We start from the raw sequence: 15,436 nt of genomic DNA, 5'->3' as shown, positions 1-15,436 counted from the left end.
ACATCACTCCGCAGTGCTGTGGTGAGGACAAAAATCATGAGCTCACGTGCACTGCCAGCTCTCGGCGGCACTGCCTGTGAGTAACCAGTGCGTGAACCCGTCTCTAGTCAACGGCCCGAGTCCCAAGAGCTCAAGATCCTTTTGTACCGCTCGGTTCACAGATGGGAAAATTTGCATAACCCTGGCTCCTCTCTGTCCCTGTAGAGAAAAGGAGCCGTGGCTGCACGCTGAGTCGGAAGTCTAGGGCTCCAGGGACCAGAGCCTCGTCCTAGTTATGCAGCCGACCGGCAACGTGACATTGGGCAGATGCCTTCACGTGAGCCTCAGTCTCCTCATCTGTAAAAGGGGTGGGAGGGGAAAGGGAAATGGGAGGACGAAAGCTCACTGATCTCCAAGTCTTAGAAGTGCTGGTGAGCTCTGAACCCAGGCCCAAAACACATATACCGGATACTGCATAACTCCGTCTACATCCCGTTGGAGAACGGGAAAAACGAATCTACAGGACAGAAGCCAGAAGAGCGGTGTCCTGGGGTGGCGGATTGAGAGGAAAGGGGCGTGAGGAAATTTCCTGAAGGGACGGGAATGTTCCACATCTGATCTGCGTGTAAATGTGCATTGACTTGTACAGTTCAGATTTATGTGCTTTCATGCATGTAAACACCTCAATAAAACGTTTTTAAGAAAGCGAAAAATAGTGCGAGGTGGAGGGGAACACAGGAAAAACTGCTACCCCGGGAGGTGCCCCCGCCCCTCCGCCTCCATACCTCAGGCCCTGACCAGGAGCCCCGGGGACCTGGCCAACCCCACACTCAGATCAGTGACCACGGCTGCACACGATGAGGGGCACATGCAATCTTCCCCCGCCGCTCCCCCTGGGCAGGGGCCACAGCATCCCCTCCCAACCACCCAGGAGTGGTGGGCACTCACACCACACAGACACAAAGGAGGACGGGGACAGACACGAACACCGGCCCTTACACCTCTGGAGAGGCTGGTGGGGCAGGGCTGGCCGCCCCCTCCTCAGGCTCCTCGGCCCCGGAGCGCTGCTCCCTGCCCCTTGCGGGGGCGGCAGGTGGGCTTGGGGTCTCTTCCCTTGAGAGCATTGAGGAAGCAACGGTGTTAAAAGCAGTAGGAAGGCGAGAGGCCCCCAGTGCACCCATCTGGGGTCAGAGAGCTGTGATGAGGACAAGGGAAGTAGCCCCAGCTGAGTTTCCTGATCTCAGGCCTCACTCTCCCCCACCTGCCTCTTCCCAGGCCGTTTACACTGAAGACCAGAGGCCCGTCCACATGGGCCGTGCACGGTTACGGCTCCGAAGGAGCCGCTCTGCACACAGCGGGGTAGGCAGCGGATGCTGTTGACTGAACATCGCTCTGCTTGGCTTCTCTCAGTGACTCATCCCAGCTGGATGTGCTCTAAAACCAGCTCTGACACCAGCATCTTCCTCTCACCGGGGGAACAGAAGATCTGGCCGATGTACGCCAGGCTCTGGGCCAGGCTGGGGCACGAAGGCCCTCTCGGCTGGCCTCAGGGAAGCCTAGGACTCTGCACCTCCCTCCCCCAGGGGCCCAGCATACAACGGGGCCCTACTTGGGTTTGCTGAAGGACCGCCGGGAGGGGTGGGGAGCACTGGCAGGTGGGGACTGGGCGCAGGCACAGCACAGCTCAGGTGGGGGACAGTCTCTGACCCAGGCCCCCGGCAGGAAGACAGCTGGATCAGAAGAGATGCTTCCTGGTTCAGGAGTTTCCAGGCTCCCCTAATTGGAGGGGGCACCCCAATTTTAGCTGTAGACTGAGGACTAGGAAGAAGCACATTTCCTCATTTTCCAGCTCACGGGGGACACTAAGTGGAAACCTGAGGTTGCTGCTTAGGCTGCAAACCGTCCCCGGCTTCTCACTTCCCCAGGCACCCCCCGCACACACAACTACACACCTGGAAGGCTTCCAGGTCCCCCTTACCTCCTCAGGGAACCGGCAGGGATGGAGCTGCCTGCAGAGTCCTCCCCGGGCTCCTCTGCCCGCTTCTGCTCAGGCTGCCCCTCAGAGGCCTCGGGAGGCCCTTCTTCGGTGGCCTGGCTCGGAAGGGGACTCTGGAGCCGCCTCCCAGGCACAAGTGGAGGAGAGGACCTGGTCAGAGCAGCCAGAGCAGCAGAGTCAGGCCCCACCATTTGGAGAGCAGGGAGAGAACTGGCGAGTGTGGTACGTGGACCTGGGTCCACTCCTCCTCCCAGGCAGGGCTCCAGCCCCGGCCCTACATCCATGGGGAGCCACGGAGGGCAAGGCAGCCAGAGAAGCAAGAGGGGGAGACTCCCCACTGAGCTCTCCCTTTGCCTGGACTAGACTCAGCCCTCCCGGGTCCCTGCACTGCATCCGCTTGGCCCAGGGGCGAGAGCTGGGCCCCCTCATGGGTGCATCCGCTCCCAGCGTTCACCATCACTGAGGCCAGGCAGGGATGCAAGAGCCGAGCGGAAAGTAGGGAGAAAAAGAGGAACCAGACTCAAATGGTCAGACTGCAGAAAATGCACAAAGGCAAGAAGGAATGCGGACAGCTCTTCAAGGTCCAAGAAGCAGGAGGACTGCCCCGCCTCCTCTTCCAGGGTAGCAGCCCTTGCCTCTCTCATTTCAGGCTCCAGCCTCAGAAGCGGCAAACCTTGGTCTCTCCCTCCTAGTCTCTCCGCTCTCCCTCCTAGTCTGTCTGTCACTCTCTCTCTCCAAATCACCTCCAAGCTGTAGTACTGACCCTCTAGAAAGTTCCTCCAGCCCTGGCCCATGACCAGGCACACACACAGCTTAACCCATTCCAGTGAAGAGCACAGAGCCTTGGCCCACAGCGGTGTACAAAGTCCCACCACATGCACCCACACTCCTGTCTCGGTGCAGAGTCAGAGGGCATGCTCACGTACGCATGCGTGCACACACGCACAGACTTTGCGAGGCCATCCAGTCCGCTCACCGTCTGCCCGCGGGCAGGAGCACAATGAGCCACGCACACCAAACCCAGGGGTTCTGCCCCGGCCCACACCATCCCAACAGCCCCTGAGGGCGGCCTCCCACGTACCTACCTCTCCGAGCCTTTGCACCGCTTGCTCTGTGGCTCATCTTGGCTGGACTGGCTGCCATCCTTGTCTTCTCTTCCCAACCTCTGGGCCTGTGGGCAAGCAGCAGTGGCAAGTGCCTACTGAAGAGGTCTGCATATGGGTCCCTCAACCGTCCAACCAACTCTCGGGCCTAGGAGGACATACTGAGAGGTGGCTCTTGAGTGGATGAGGACCACTCGGGACACAGAAGAGGAGGCCCATCTACTTAGCTCTGGCTAAGCCCCCAGGCTCGCAGCTGCTTCCAGGGCCGGCCTTGCTGGCCTAGGGACGATGAGCCAGATGCCACAGTCACTGCGTGCAGAGCCAGAAGCTAAAGGCGAACACGTACAAGAAAGAAAACCCTTCCTCCCGTCACCGGAAGCCTTCACTGACAGTTGCCAAGAGAAGGCCGAGACATCCGTGAACACCCCGAATCCACGAAGGCCTAGACCTCCAGTATCGGTGATGTACAGGGATGGCAAAGTCAAACGGGCAGAAGTGGGGCAGCGGCCAAGCACATTAACAAGGAAGGACCCTGGAGAGATGGGGACGTGCTGAAACGAGACAGAAAGAGCACCATTTGGGCATCCGAAGGGAGGAAGACAGGGTGCTCCTCTGCCCCATTCTGGGCTCCCCCAAGCACCCAGGTCCCATCAGTAGATGATGATGCCCCCTTCCCAGTCAGGGACTGATTACTCCACCCATCCAAAAAATAAAACCCAAAATCTCATTTTAAAGCTTGGGAGTCTGGGCCAATTTAGCAAGCGGGTGAAAAAGAGGGCTGTTCTTTGTAAGTTCAATCATTTTCCGCGAGGGGGGGCCCCAGGGGGCTAACAGTGTAGTCGGCCTGGACTCAAGCTCTTGTTTTTCCACTTCACTTATCCAGTGGCACCTTTGAAGTAAGTCCAGTTTATCAAATGTCCACTGCATCTCGATAAAGCTGCCCAAGAGGTGCCGGGGGGGCTCCATCGGTTCCCAGCTGGGGAGTCTGTCTCCTCCACTCTAAAATGGGTCACCCAGTCGGTCGAGCATCCGTCCCTTGATTTTAACTCAGGTCATGATCTCATGGCGTGTGGGATCGAGCACCACACCGGGCTCTGTGCTGACAGAGCAGAGCCTGCCTGGGATTCTCTCTTCCCACCTCTCTCTGCTGCTCCCCTGCTCATGCTCTCTCTCTCCCTCTCCAAATACATAAACAAACATTTTTTAAAAAAACAAATACATAAAATGGGACAGTAAAGCTCAGCTCACGGGGCTCGAGGTGACAATTAAATTCGATCACGTACATAAAGCCTGACTCGTGGCCCAGGGAAGGCGTGCCACAAATGCCAGCGCCTGTGTCCCCTCTCCACCCCTCTCCCCAGCCTAAGGCATAAAACCTCAGCTCTGCCGGTGCCCGTCTCCATTCGAGGGCCCGTACCCCTTCTGTCACAATGACAGGCGCCCTGCCGGTTCCGGGACGTGAGGGTTAACGGGAGAGGCAGGGCAGGAGACAACTCACTCTGTCTTCCCCAGTGGGGTTCCGGCCGGGCTGGCGCACTGCCGTGTCCCCAGCCCCGTGCACACGGCCTCCCACGCCTCTCCGCTGGCAGCCGGAGCCCCAGCAGCTGTGGCCGACTCTACCATCTGGATGGGCGAGGAAGGGCAGGGCCTGAGCTAGGAGCCAGCTCCCCCAAATTACATTAAAAATAGAGATGCTGCCTGTGAGTACCTGCCGGTGCCTGCAGCACGAGGCTGCCTGCCAGCACTGCCACTTTGCATCACGTCAGCCTGGCCAGAGCCTGCAGATAACGGCCCCGCCCCGCCCATCCCTTCCAGCCTTCTTCCCCCACGGATCACACCGAGCTCGGCAGACGGCTCCCTCTGTCACTTGCAAGGAAAAAAAAAAAAATCACAGAGGACACTCTACGCAACAAACCCCAATGGGACATGGACAGCAAAGTGGGGTGATCGTGATAAAAATGGGGGGCTTGAGCCGTGGGTCGGAAAGAATGAGCTACCAAGTCTGTCTGCTTCCTACTTGCTTCATCTCTGTTGCTGCCGGAAACACACGAGCCCCTCTGCCGGACAGAAGGGGCCACCTTGGGAAAGCGCCCGGACAGAGGGCCTTGGAGTAGAGCAGCAGTTGATCCCCAGACCCTTTTGCCCCAGAAAAGAACTCTTCAGAAAGGGGACACGGCCAGCACACCTGACACCTCTGGCCCAACTGTGCTCAAGACACCGCTTGCCCACCCTTAACTCGGCTCCAGGGTTTTGTGTTCATGACCTGGTCCCCAGCTAAATAAATCCCGGTACATTCAGAAAGCACACTGCTACACGACTAGTAAGGAGAGTAAAGGAGATCTGAAATTACTGAGAAATAAGTCAAGGGTCTATTCCATAGCTGCTAAGTTAAAGAGCACATCGCCAAGCACTTTTTGTGACACAGTCCCAATGTCTGTGGGGAGGGAAAAGATAAACAGAAAACAGACACAGACCTACACGTACACTGAAAACTTTCTGGAAAGGCACACGAAAGTGTTCATGGAAACCGTTAATAGTCCCCACCTGTGGCAGTAAGCCTGCAGGAAGTGGAAGGCTTTGACCTTCTGGATTATTTGAAACAACTTCATGGTCACTTTTGTAATTTAGTATAAAACTCATGTTCCTAATTCATTATAATCATTATCTTGACTACGGTGATGGTTTGAAAGGCACACACATATGGTAAAACTTATCCAGTGGCACATGTGAAGTAAGTCCAGTTTATCATATGTCCACTGCATCTCGAGAAAGCTGCGTCAGGGGCGCCTGGGGGGCTCAATTGGTTAAGCATCCAACTTCAACTGAGGTCATGATCTCGCAGTTCGTGAGTTTCAAGGCCTGCATTGGGCTCTGGGTTGACAGCTTGGAGCCTGGAGCCTGCTTCGGATTCTGTGTCTCCCTCTCTCTCTCTGTCCCTCCCCCACTCATGCTCTTTCTGTCTCAAAAATAAATAAACATTAAAAAAAATTATAGGGGCACCTGGGTGGGTCAGTCAGTTAAGCATCCGACTTCAACTCAGGCCATGATCTCACAGTTCATGAGTTCAAGCCCTATGTCGGGCTCTGTGCTGACAGCTCAGAGCCTGGGGCCTGCTTCGGATCCTGTGTCTCCCTCTCTCTCTGCCCCTCCCCTTTTCATGCTCGGTCTGTCTCTCTCTCAAACATAAATAAACATTAAAAAGAAAGCTGCATAAAAGTTTTTATGAACTTTTCATGAAATTTTTAGAACTTTAGTTCAGTTCTAAGCCTCTGCCTTGGCCCTGGCCGGAGGAGCCGAAGACAAAGGGGACCACACCTGTGGTGCTGTCAGAGCCACAAAGGGCTGCCCCTGTCTCCTCAGCTCCACCTCCTGGCTCAACTCTCTGCATGGCCTGAAGACAGGAGACAGCTGGAGTAACTAAGGCCCACGAGGGGCTCTGTGTGGTCAGCCCACCTGAGTGCCTGGCGCTGCTCGGTGCCCCAACACCCTGGTCACGAGGTCCAGCTTAGGACTTCCTGTGCCGGGGCTGTCTGCCTCAGAGAGTGCCTCGTGAGAACCGGATCCAGGCCAGGCCCTGCTACTCCTACATGCCAACCGGCATATCCCAAAAAAGGGCTGCTGGCCTCAATGGGTCTTAGGCAGGACCTAGATCTTTCTTTTTTAAAGCCTCCAAGGATTCAGATATTGGCTAGAATTTGGAGCCAGAGCCATGCAAATCCATCCTGCCCACCGACTTTCCCACTTACCTACTGCCAAGAGGGCCTACCAACTCCCTGCTCCCAACCCTTCCTCACTAATCCCACCCTGTGTGTGCCTTTACACCCTTCGTCCAGTGCTACAAACAGGTGTGACCAAGGTCCAGCCTCGATCTGCTGGCTGGGCAGTAGCACGGCAAGGCTTACCAGCCAGAGCTGAGAGGAGCACGTGACCTCAAGTGCCACTGGCCTAAAAGCTCTACCCTGACTCGGCACTTAGTCCTCCAAGGGCTCCCAGACCTGATTCGCATCGGACACCTTGTTTGTTCCACCCGGCAAACTTCCATTCACCCAAACCAAATGCTCCCTTCAACCTACAGACACCATGTGCCAAAATCTTCTCTTAAACAAGCCCACGGAGGGGGAAAAAAAATGACTTTCTTGTCTTCAAGCTCCTTAAGGACAGGACGTGTGGCTGAGTCATCGATCTATTCCTACCCTTCTGTGGGGCAGACATTTCCCACGCCCACACAGAGCTTATATCCAGGAGGGAGACAGACCCAAGACCCGTCAACCAAAAGGAGCAGCACTAAGGGTAGCAAAAGGACAGAACAATTCACCCTGCCTGGAGGAGGTGGTGTCAGAGGTGGGCCTCCAAGACCAAGAAGGGGCTCGGAACAAAAGGGGAAACCAAACGGCAGGCAGGGCAGTGAAGGAGGCGGATCGTGTGCCCCGGGAACGGCGAGGGCTCGGTGGGCACGGCCGGCGTGTGGCAGGTGCTCTGAGGATGAGGCTGCAAGAGGCTGAATGGGCCAGGTTGGCAAGTGCCTTGAAACACACAGTCTATACAGAGCTTTGCACATGAGCAAATGGGTCAACCTTTGACCAATTGGTCAAATTGGTCGTTGCTAAATAAACGAATGAACAGATAAATGTCTGTTGCAGGCGGCAGGGAGGATGACTCAATTCAGAGCAGCAAAGAGCAGAAACGATTGGGAGGCCTTCACAGACACAGCCCGGGCCATGCCTTACTGAGCTAGAAGCAAGGGGACTCCCAGAAACACAGCCCGGGACAAGCAGGGCTCAGCTCGGGTTACCCAGCATCCAGAGAGACTCCCCTCCCGGTGGACTGGGGAAAGCACGTCAACATCCATCAGGTGCTCTGAGATCCGGCTGCGAAAACCGAAGTCCTAGAGGGAGTGGAGGGGGAGGTCAGCGCTGCCCCTGTCACGGTTGGCATCGTCCGTGTCACGGCCTCTTCTCCACCCCCCACCTTCCAGAAAGGGGCCCACTACGGGTCAGGCACCGTGCTAAAGGTTTTTACATCTACCGATTATTCTCATCTTCAAAATCACACTATGACTAATCTGGAAAGACATGTGATACAGCAAGTATGGTAAAATGTTCACTGAAGACCCTAGGTGGTGAGTATGTGTGTATTCACTCTAAAATCCTTTTAATTTTTCTGTATATTTGAAATTTTCCAGGGCACCTAGGTGGCTCAGTGGGTTAAGCGTCCAACTTCGGCTCAGGTCATGATCTCACAGTTCGTGGGTTTGAGCCCCGGGTTGGCCTCTGGGCTGACAGCTCAGAGCCTGGAACCTGCTTCGGATTCTGTGTCTCCCTCTCTCTCTGCTCCTCCCCCATCCACACAGTCTCTGTCTCTCAAATATTTAAAAAAAACTTTTTTTTTCCATAATAAAACCATGGAGGGAAAAATAACCGTGAGACTGACACCCTTATCTCCATCTCACAGATAAGGAAGCAGGTTTAGGGGACATGTAATTCGCCCAAGCCCAAGTAGCTGATAAACAACGGGGCTGGTTGGTGGTCAGATGTGCCCTGGGCTGACTCCAGAGTCCAAGCTCTTTGCCAATCATGTCACTTTCCAGTCGTCTCTCCCTCCTGGTGCCCAACCAGGGCACCAGTTGGGCACCAGGAGAGAGCCAACCAGGGTACCAGGAGAGAGGTCAAAGTGCCCACAAGACCTGTGGGCAGCACTGAAACGAGGCATGATGGCCGTTCTCAGCTTTCTCTTTCCCTTCCCCCACTGCCCTTCTGGACAATGGGGCTTAATTAGTGGTGCTCTGTCCACAGGCTTCTCTTTGGGACAGGCGGCAAGTACCCACACAGGTGCCAGCTCCCCGCCGCCCTTTGGCTGCCACAGGACCCTGATCCTGCCCCCTCCAAACCCAAGAGCCCTGCTGAACCAAGTGAAGGATTGCTACCTGACAGCACGCTAATAGGGACAGTTCTGTCATCAGCCCTGATACATGGCAGGATGCCCAGCCGAGGTCTGGTCCTGCTGTCCATGGCTTCCTCCACCCACTCCCATAGAGGAGAAAAACATTCATGGGCACATTTGTCCACACAGTGACTCCCCCAGAAGGGATGGAGCCCTGGCTTCCAAGAGTCCTGAGACGTGCCTGTTGTTCACGATGGTTTTTGCCAACAACGACTTTCTGCCTTCCCTTCCTAGCTTAGGGGCTTTCTTTTTTGGTGACATTTTCCTTTCGGTTCGAGTTCTACTCCACTTAATGCAGCTGCCATCTGCCTCCTAAGCCCGTGGCTCAGCGAGGGGCTAGAGCACGCAGCCTCCTAATTCCTCTGCACCCCCTCCTATCATTACCGCTCATCCCTGACCCTCTCCCGCTAATCCCTTCCCTTTGATCCGCCTCCTCCAAACAGATGGAGCACACTTTCCAGAGGTGATGCGCTGCCAAAAAGCACCCTCGACTACTCTCTGTAGGTACAGACCTGGCAGAGGGGGCCAGGATACAGCAGGCTGCGTGGAAGGCCCGGGACAAAGCAACCACGCCCGGTGACATTCCAGGACGACGTCTTCTCTTTGGAACAGTAATTGCAGCAGCCCACCTAGCCTGAGGACCGGGCCGTGCCATTGCTCGGTGGTCCCACAAATACAAATACACACACACACACACACACACAACCAGTCTCTAACCTCCTAGATTCATGCAATGTCTCTGCTACAGCCCAGAGGCTCTAAGTCATGTATCTCCCAGACAATTCCCACTGCAGAAACAAGAAACAGTAATAACAGCTTATAGTTATTTGATGTTTATAGGCTAACGTTTTACATTCTTTGCCTCACCTTCTTCTCATAGCAAACCTGTGAAGTAGGTAGCGTTTACTCTTAGCTAATGGGCTGAGAGACCAGAGTTAGACAAGATCCAGGTTTGAGTCCTGACTTCCCACCTACAAGCTGTGTGATGCCAGGCAAAACGAACCGCAGGGGCTCACAAAGCCACGCGCTTTACCCCACGCTGCTGCCCCACCCCCCTCAGACTCACCAGTTCCAGGAAGGACTTGGGGTCAGAGGCCACGGAGTCTGACAGCTGCAGCTCCTTCACCTGCTCGCTGATCTCCAACTCCTGGGGAAACAGACCCAGAGAGACGTCACCCAGAGCGGAGCAGAGAGGGCTGGGATCACTTCCCAGGGAATTCCGTTCAGGCCAAGGTGCCAACGCAGCTCGAGACCTAACCAAAACCCACCTCTTCTAGAAAACCTCAAAGGGGGCTGTGGACCCTCCCCTTCTTTCTGGACACATGCAGCAGTGTCCACCCCACTCAGGCTGAACAGCCCAGCCACGTAGGGACAGCTACTCTCTGACTCGGGTCAACAAGGGTTTACACCTGGAAGGAAAGCCAAGTGAAGTGGAGAGGAGACGGTTGGAAAGCGGGCAGCAGGGAGGCTTCTTGCTGTCCTAGAAAACAGAACGGGACTGTCTTCTCCAAGAAGTAGCTTAACACCCTTTAAATGAGCCCCTCCCCATTTGGCTGGAAGAGGAGCAGGACTAAGGGTCGGACGACTGAAGATGCCTCAGGCACCGGGAACTACTTCCGTGCCACTGCCTGGTCTTGCCAAAGCAAGACCCCCGGGCCATCAATGAGAGGAGCCTCTGGTAGCCTGACTGACCGATCCTGGGGCAAAATGCTCCCAATGGTCGCCACCCTCACCCATATCCTCCCCTCTCTACTGAAACACAGACAGCAGCGACCCTTGACTGGTGTCGAGAAGTACAAGGAGGAGGCAGAAAGAGCAAGTAGGTAGAACAGAAGAACACAAACATCCCGGGAGGGTGCCAACGGAAAGGCCAATTTCTACCCTGAATTTCTAACGCCAGCAGGTTTGGAGTTTCATTCAGGATCTGGCTGCCTGCTGGGTCTGGGCAAATCTGTCACAATGAAGGGTTCTAGCCACGTTGACAGCCCGCTGCAGGGACTGCAAATGAAGCTCCCCATCTCAGTAATGAAGATGTGGGGATGGGGATCTGCACGGGGCTTAAGAGAGCAGCTCAGGGAAGGAGGGGCAACTTCCCAGGGGACAGGGGCCTTACCTCGCTGGCGTCCGATCTGCTCTCTTTCTGGACAGAGGCTTCCTCCTTGGGCTCCTCCTTCCGCCTCCTGCCTCCTTCGGCGCCTCCTTCCGCCTCTCCCTTCCTGGAACCCTCCTCTCCTACATCCGCTGGGGCCTCTGGGGCCTCCTCTTTGTTGGCTTTGGCAGGCTGACTGCCCCCAGGGTCCACCCCACTCCTGGGTATTCCTGAATCACTCTTCTCATCCTTTTCTTTCTCCAGGAGCCACGCGCTCGCCCCTCTTCCCTGCTGCCCTGTGCCATCGGCACTGCTCAGACTGCTGTCTGCATCCTGGCTGAAGAGCTTGCCGGGAGTGGGGGGCCCGGCAGCCTCTGAATCCAGAGAAGCATCCTTCTTCTCCTCTGGCTGGCTTGTTCTTGGAGACTCCTGGGTGGCAGCAGACCATGTCAGACAAGGAGGCATCAGAATCAATCAAATGATTTCAGAGACTTGCAACAAGATGGAACTGTCATTCCTTGACCCGTACGGGCCAGCGCTCCCGTTATCAAACACCCTAACAGCTATTTAAAACAGAGATTCCCTGTTCCACTCCAGATCTACTGAATCTAAAAGTCTATGGTGATTTGCATACACCCAACCGGACCCGACGACTGACAGGCGCAGAAACCAGTGCACTGAACTCCATCACCAGCTGTTATGTTCTCAAGGAAGAAAGGCCTCGTCCCAGCCCCATTAGCCAAATCATAAGACTGCAGACTCAGAAGTCAATATTTATTTTTTAAAAAGTCAATATGTATTTATGGTGATGATGATGGAAAATCACATGGGAGAAAAAAAGTACCAAAGTGTACAATTCCGATTTGTTCACTTTTTAAAAAGCAGCAGGGAAAAAAAACAGACCTTCCTCAACAGCAATGAGGGTGGCTCTCTTCCTAAAGCCTCCCCTGTACAAGCAAGTCTGGGGCACCGTCAACTGCACGCTCCGAGAAGCAGAAAGAAGCCAAGGTAAGATTTACCTGGGGAAGTGGCTACGAAGGATAAAGGGGTAGGGAGACCTTCAGAACACAGGTCTGACCTATGACGGGGAGAGTGGGACACGGGCCGGAACAGGCGTGGCCTCAGGAAGGGCCCAGTTCTGAGGAAGTCTTGGCCTGCGCAGCAGTCCCACATCTGGCAGAAAAGGTCCTGCTCTGGGGTCTGTTGCTCTCCTTCAACACGCATGGCCTTGGCCTGAGCCAGGGTGGATCAAAGTGCTGCAGCTGGAGGCTGTCACTGCTGTGGTGCCCTTAGCAGGGTCTCTCAAAAGGAGCACCCTCTCCAGCTGCCACACCCTGTTTCTCACATGCAAACCTCACTTTAAAGACTAGGAAAAACCAGGACGCCTGGGTAACTAACTCAGTCGGTTAAGCAACTGATTCAGCTCAAGTCGTGATCTCACGGTTCGTGAGTTCGAGCCCCACATTGGGCTCTGTGCTGACAGCTCGGAGCCCGGAGCCTGCTTCGGATTCTGTGTCTCCCTCTCCCTCTGCTCCTCCCGTGCTCGCACTCTGCGTCTCGCTCTCTCTCAGAAATAAACAAACGTTAAAAAAAATATTTTTTCAGAAGACTAGGAAAAACCTTTCAAGCCGGCCAACATAGAAAAAGCAAATCCGGGGTGCCTGGGTGGCGCAGTCGGTTAAGCGTCCGACTTCAGCCAGGTCACGATCTCGCGGTCCAGGAGTTCGAGCCCCGCGTCGGGCTCTGGGCTGATGGCTCAGAGCCTGGAGCCTGTTTCCGATTCTGTGTCTCCCTCTCTCTCTGCCCCTCCCCCGTTCATGCTCTGTCTCTCTCTGTCCCAAAAATAAATAAATGTTGAAAAAAAAAAATTAAAAAAAAAAAAAAAAAGAAAAAGCAAATCCTTCCTTGAAATACAGAAAAGCCTTCCTCCCAGAAAACATCACTGGGGCTGCCAGGGTGAGTAACTTCTGAGCAGGGATTTTTGAGACTTCCCGTTTCCTCAACCTGGAAACTCAAACAAGGGGCCTGACGACTAGAATTCAGTGGTCCCCGGAGAAGCCCTAAGCACAGCATTCAGATGCTGTCTGTCTGTCAAAGCATCTACTGAACACAAAGACACAACCGTCTGCCGGCAGGTCTAGCAGCCTAAGGACAAGTCAACCCAAACTTTCCAAGGATGACTGAGAGGCAGGAAAGCAGGGCGGTTCAGAGCTCAGCTTTGGAGACGCACTACTTAGGTTCAAATCCTGGCCCCAGACTTACAGCGACCTTAGACAAATGATTTAACTTCCCTGTGCCTCAGTTTCTTCCTCTAAAATATGGAGACGCAAGAGGGCCCATCTCACTGGGTTCGGGGAAGGTTAATTGAGTTAACACTAAGTGAGCTCAAGAACTGAGAACGGTGCCTGGAAGACTCTGGGTGTTCCATAAATGTTAACTAATGTTTTACTGTGAGATGCGCACAGTCATTCATCGGGTGCCTTCTACGTGCCAGACACTGCCCGGGGACCCACACGTTACCAAGACGTAGATCCTGCCCTCAAGGAATTCAGCTGAGAATGGAGAAAAGGGCAATGTCCCAGAGAGCCCTGGTTTTGAGCCTTTGCTGCCCAAAGCCAGGGACCGGGGACACAGTGGTGATACTGCCATCAGCCCCAGGCCTGTCCCAGGGAGAAAAGCAGGTGAAAGGGAGGAGGGGGCGGCTTCCCTCAGGCCTGGGCAGGGCACCCTCTGGTGCTGCCCGTCCTCCTGACATGACGTCCGTAGCCTCGCCAAGGCCTCCGGGCTAAGAGAAAGGGCCGAGAGGAACAGCTCCCCTTCAAGAGAAACGCGTGCAGAGCGGGGCCAGGTCTCCCCGTCCCGATACCGCAACCGCGGCCGACACTCAGCAGGAGTTCGGTGCCCAGTCTGAGGGGCCTCCACGGACTCCCAGCAGGTGGGAGTTCCTGAGGATGGGAGAGGGGCGTCTGGCCAGCCACACTCTACCACAAGCAAGCAGAGCCAACCCACCCTGGCCGCGGTCATCTCGTGAAGAGAAAAAGGCAACAGGCCTCGGATTAGGGGACAAAGGAGGGTCAGACCACAGCAGCACCCGTGGCCTTCGGGATAAAGTCCGCATCTCCCCACATGGCCCACGGCTCCTCGCCCAGCCCCTGCCCGCTTCTCACGGGGCACAGGCAGCCACACCCTGCAGGCGTCCTCTCCTCCTATGGATAAACATTGCGCCGCTTTCCTCTTTGCCATGCACCTTTTTTTTTTTTTTTAAGTTGGTTACTTCACTTCATTTAGCAAACGGTCAACCCTCTGAGCCCCACCAGGTTGCTTCCCCTGCCTCCCTCGAGGGCCTGCCGCGGCAAGAAGCTCAAAGGGCAATCAGGACGGCCCCAACCAGCCTCCTCTTCCACCAACACCCTCCGCACAGCACAGGACAAGGTCACTGCTTGCATCCCCGGCACCCACTCCAATGTGGCGGGGGGGCCCCCCAGTGTTCAAGAGCCACCTGCCAGGGCCCAGCTCCAGGAAGACCCCTCCCTGCTCCTGAGATGCCATGCACATTGGACACACACACACACACACACACACACACACACGATCTACCCTAACAAACTCCCTCTGGTCCTCACGCTATCACATCTTCCAGGAAGCCCTCCTTGATCCCTGGGGCAGCTGTCCTGAGATGAGCCTTTCCGTCCTGTCACGACATCTACCGTATCGTCACTGCTGACTTCCTACGCGTTTCCCTCACCAGATCAGCTCCGTGCTATCCTCAGGGCCTAGTATCTGGCACGTAATAAGTGCGCAGTGAATACCTGTTGACCGGATTGTCAAAATGGGGGTGTCATGCAGATACAGGAGTTCCCACTCTGTAAAAGTCAGATGTACAATTTATTTTACAAGGTTACGCAGGGATTAGACTCTATTAAACGGAAAATAGCTAAACAATGTTAACTATGAATATTCAAGATGATGGAAAAACAAGTAGCCTATCCAAAATCCGAGGACACCTGGCACAGATGGAGACTCCCATTTGTATACATGAGAGAATGTAGTCAGGCCGCAAGGCTGTGACGCCCAGTCTATGCCCTTCTCAAGCTCAAATTCTTCAAAAGACTTTCCCATCAAGGGGTGTATGCTATCCTGTCTACCTAAACAGTAAGATACCGTTTTAGGGTTGCCTGGGTGGCTCAGTCGGTTAAGCATCCGACTTTGTGTTCAGGTCATGATCTCATGGTTTGTGGGTTCAAGCCCCGCATTGGGCTCTGTGATGACAGCTCGGAGCCCGGAGCCGGCTTCGGATTCTGTGTCTTCCTCTCTCTCTGCCCCTCCCCT

General features: G+C 55.1%; 1 protein-coding gene across 12 annotated transcripts in view; it reads right to left on the bottom strand.

The window, feature by feature from the left end:
- Window positions 1-15,436, bottom strand: part of CEP164 (centrosomal protein 164) — a 67,970-nt gene that overhangs the window by 18,939 nt on the left and 33,595 nt on the right. For 7 of the 12 annotated variants that reach the window (XM_019811336.3, XM_045038362.1, XM_045038361.1 and 4 more), the window contains 6 exons: window positions 11,132-11,536; window positions 10,085-10,165; window positions 7,871-7,963; window positions 3,061-3,146; window positions 1,958-2,125; window positions 979-1,092 (listed from right to left, as the gene is read on the bottom strand). In XM_019811336.3, coding sequence (XP_019666895.2) covers window positions 979-1,092; window positions 1,958-2,125; window positions 3,061-3,146; window positions 7,871-7,963; window positions 10,085-10,165; window positions 11,132-11,536 — 947 coding nt within the window. The remainder of the gene's footprint in view (window positions 1-978; window positions 1,093-1,957; window positions 2,126-3,060; window positions 3,147-7,870; window positions 7,964-10,084; window positions 10,166-11,131; window positions 11,537-15,436) is intronic. The other 5 variants (XM_011286374.4, XM_023239145.2, XM_011286373.4 and 2 more) reach the window with 4 other exon arrangements.

This window comes from Felis catus, chromosome D1 (genome assembly GCF_018350175.1).
Source record: "Felis catus isolate Fca126 chromosome D1, F.catus_Fca126_mat1.0, whole genome shotgun sequence".
Lineage (NCBI taxonomy): Eukaryota > Metazoa > Chordata > Mammalia > Carnivora > Felidae > Felis > Felis catus.
Note: the sequence above shows the minus strand (reverse complement) of the source record. Positions and strands in the feature narration are given on the sequence as shown.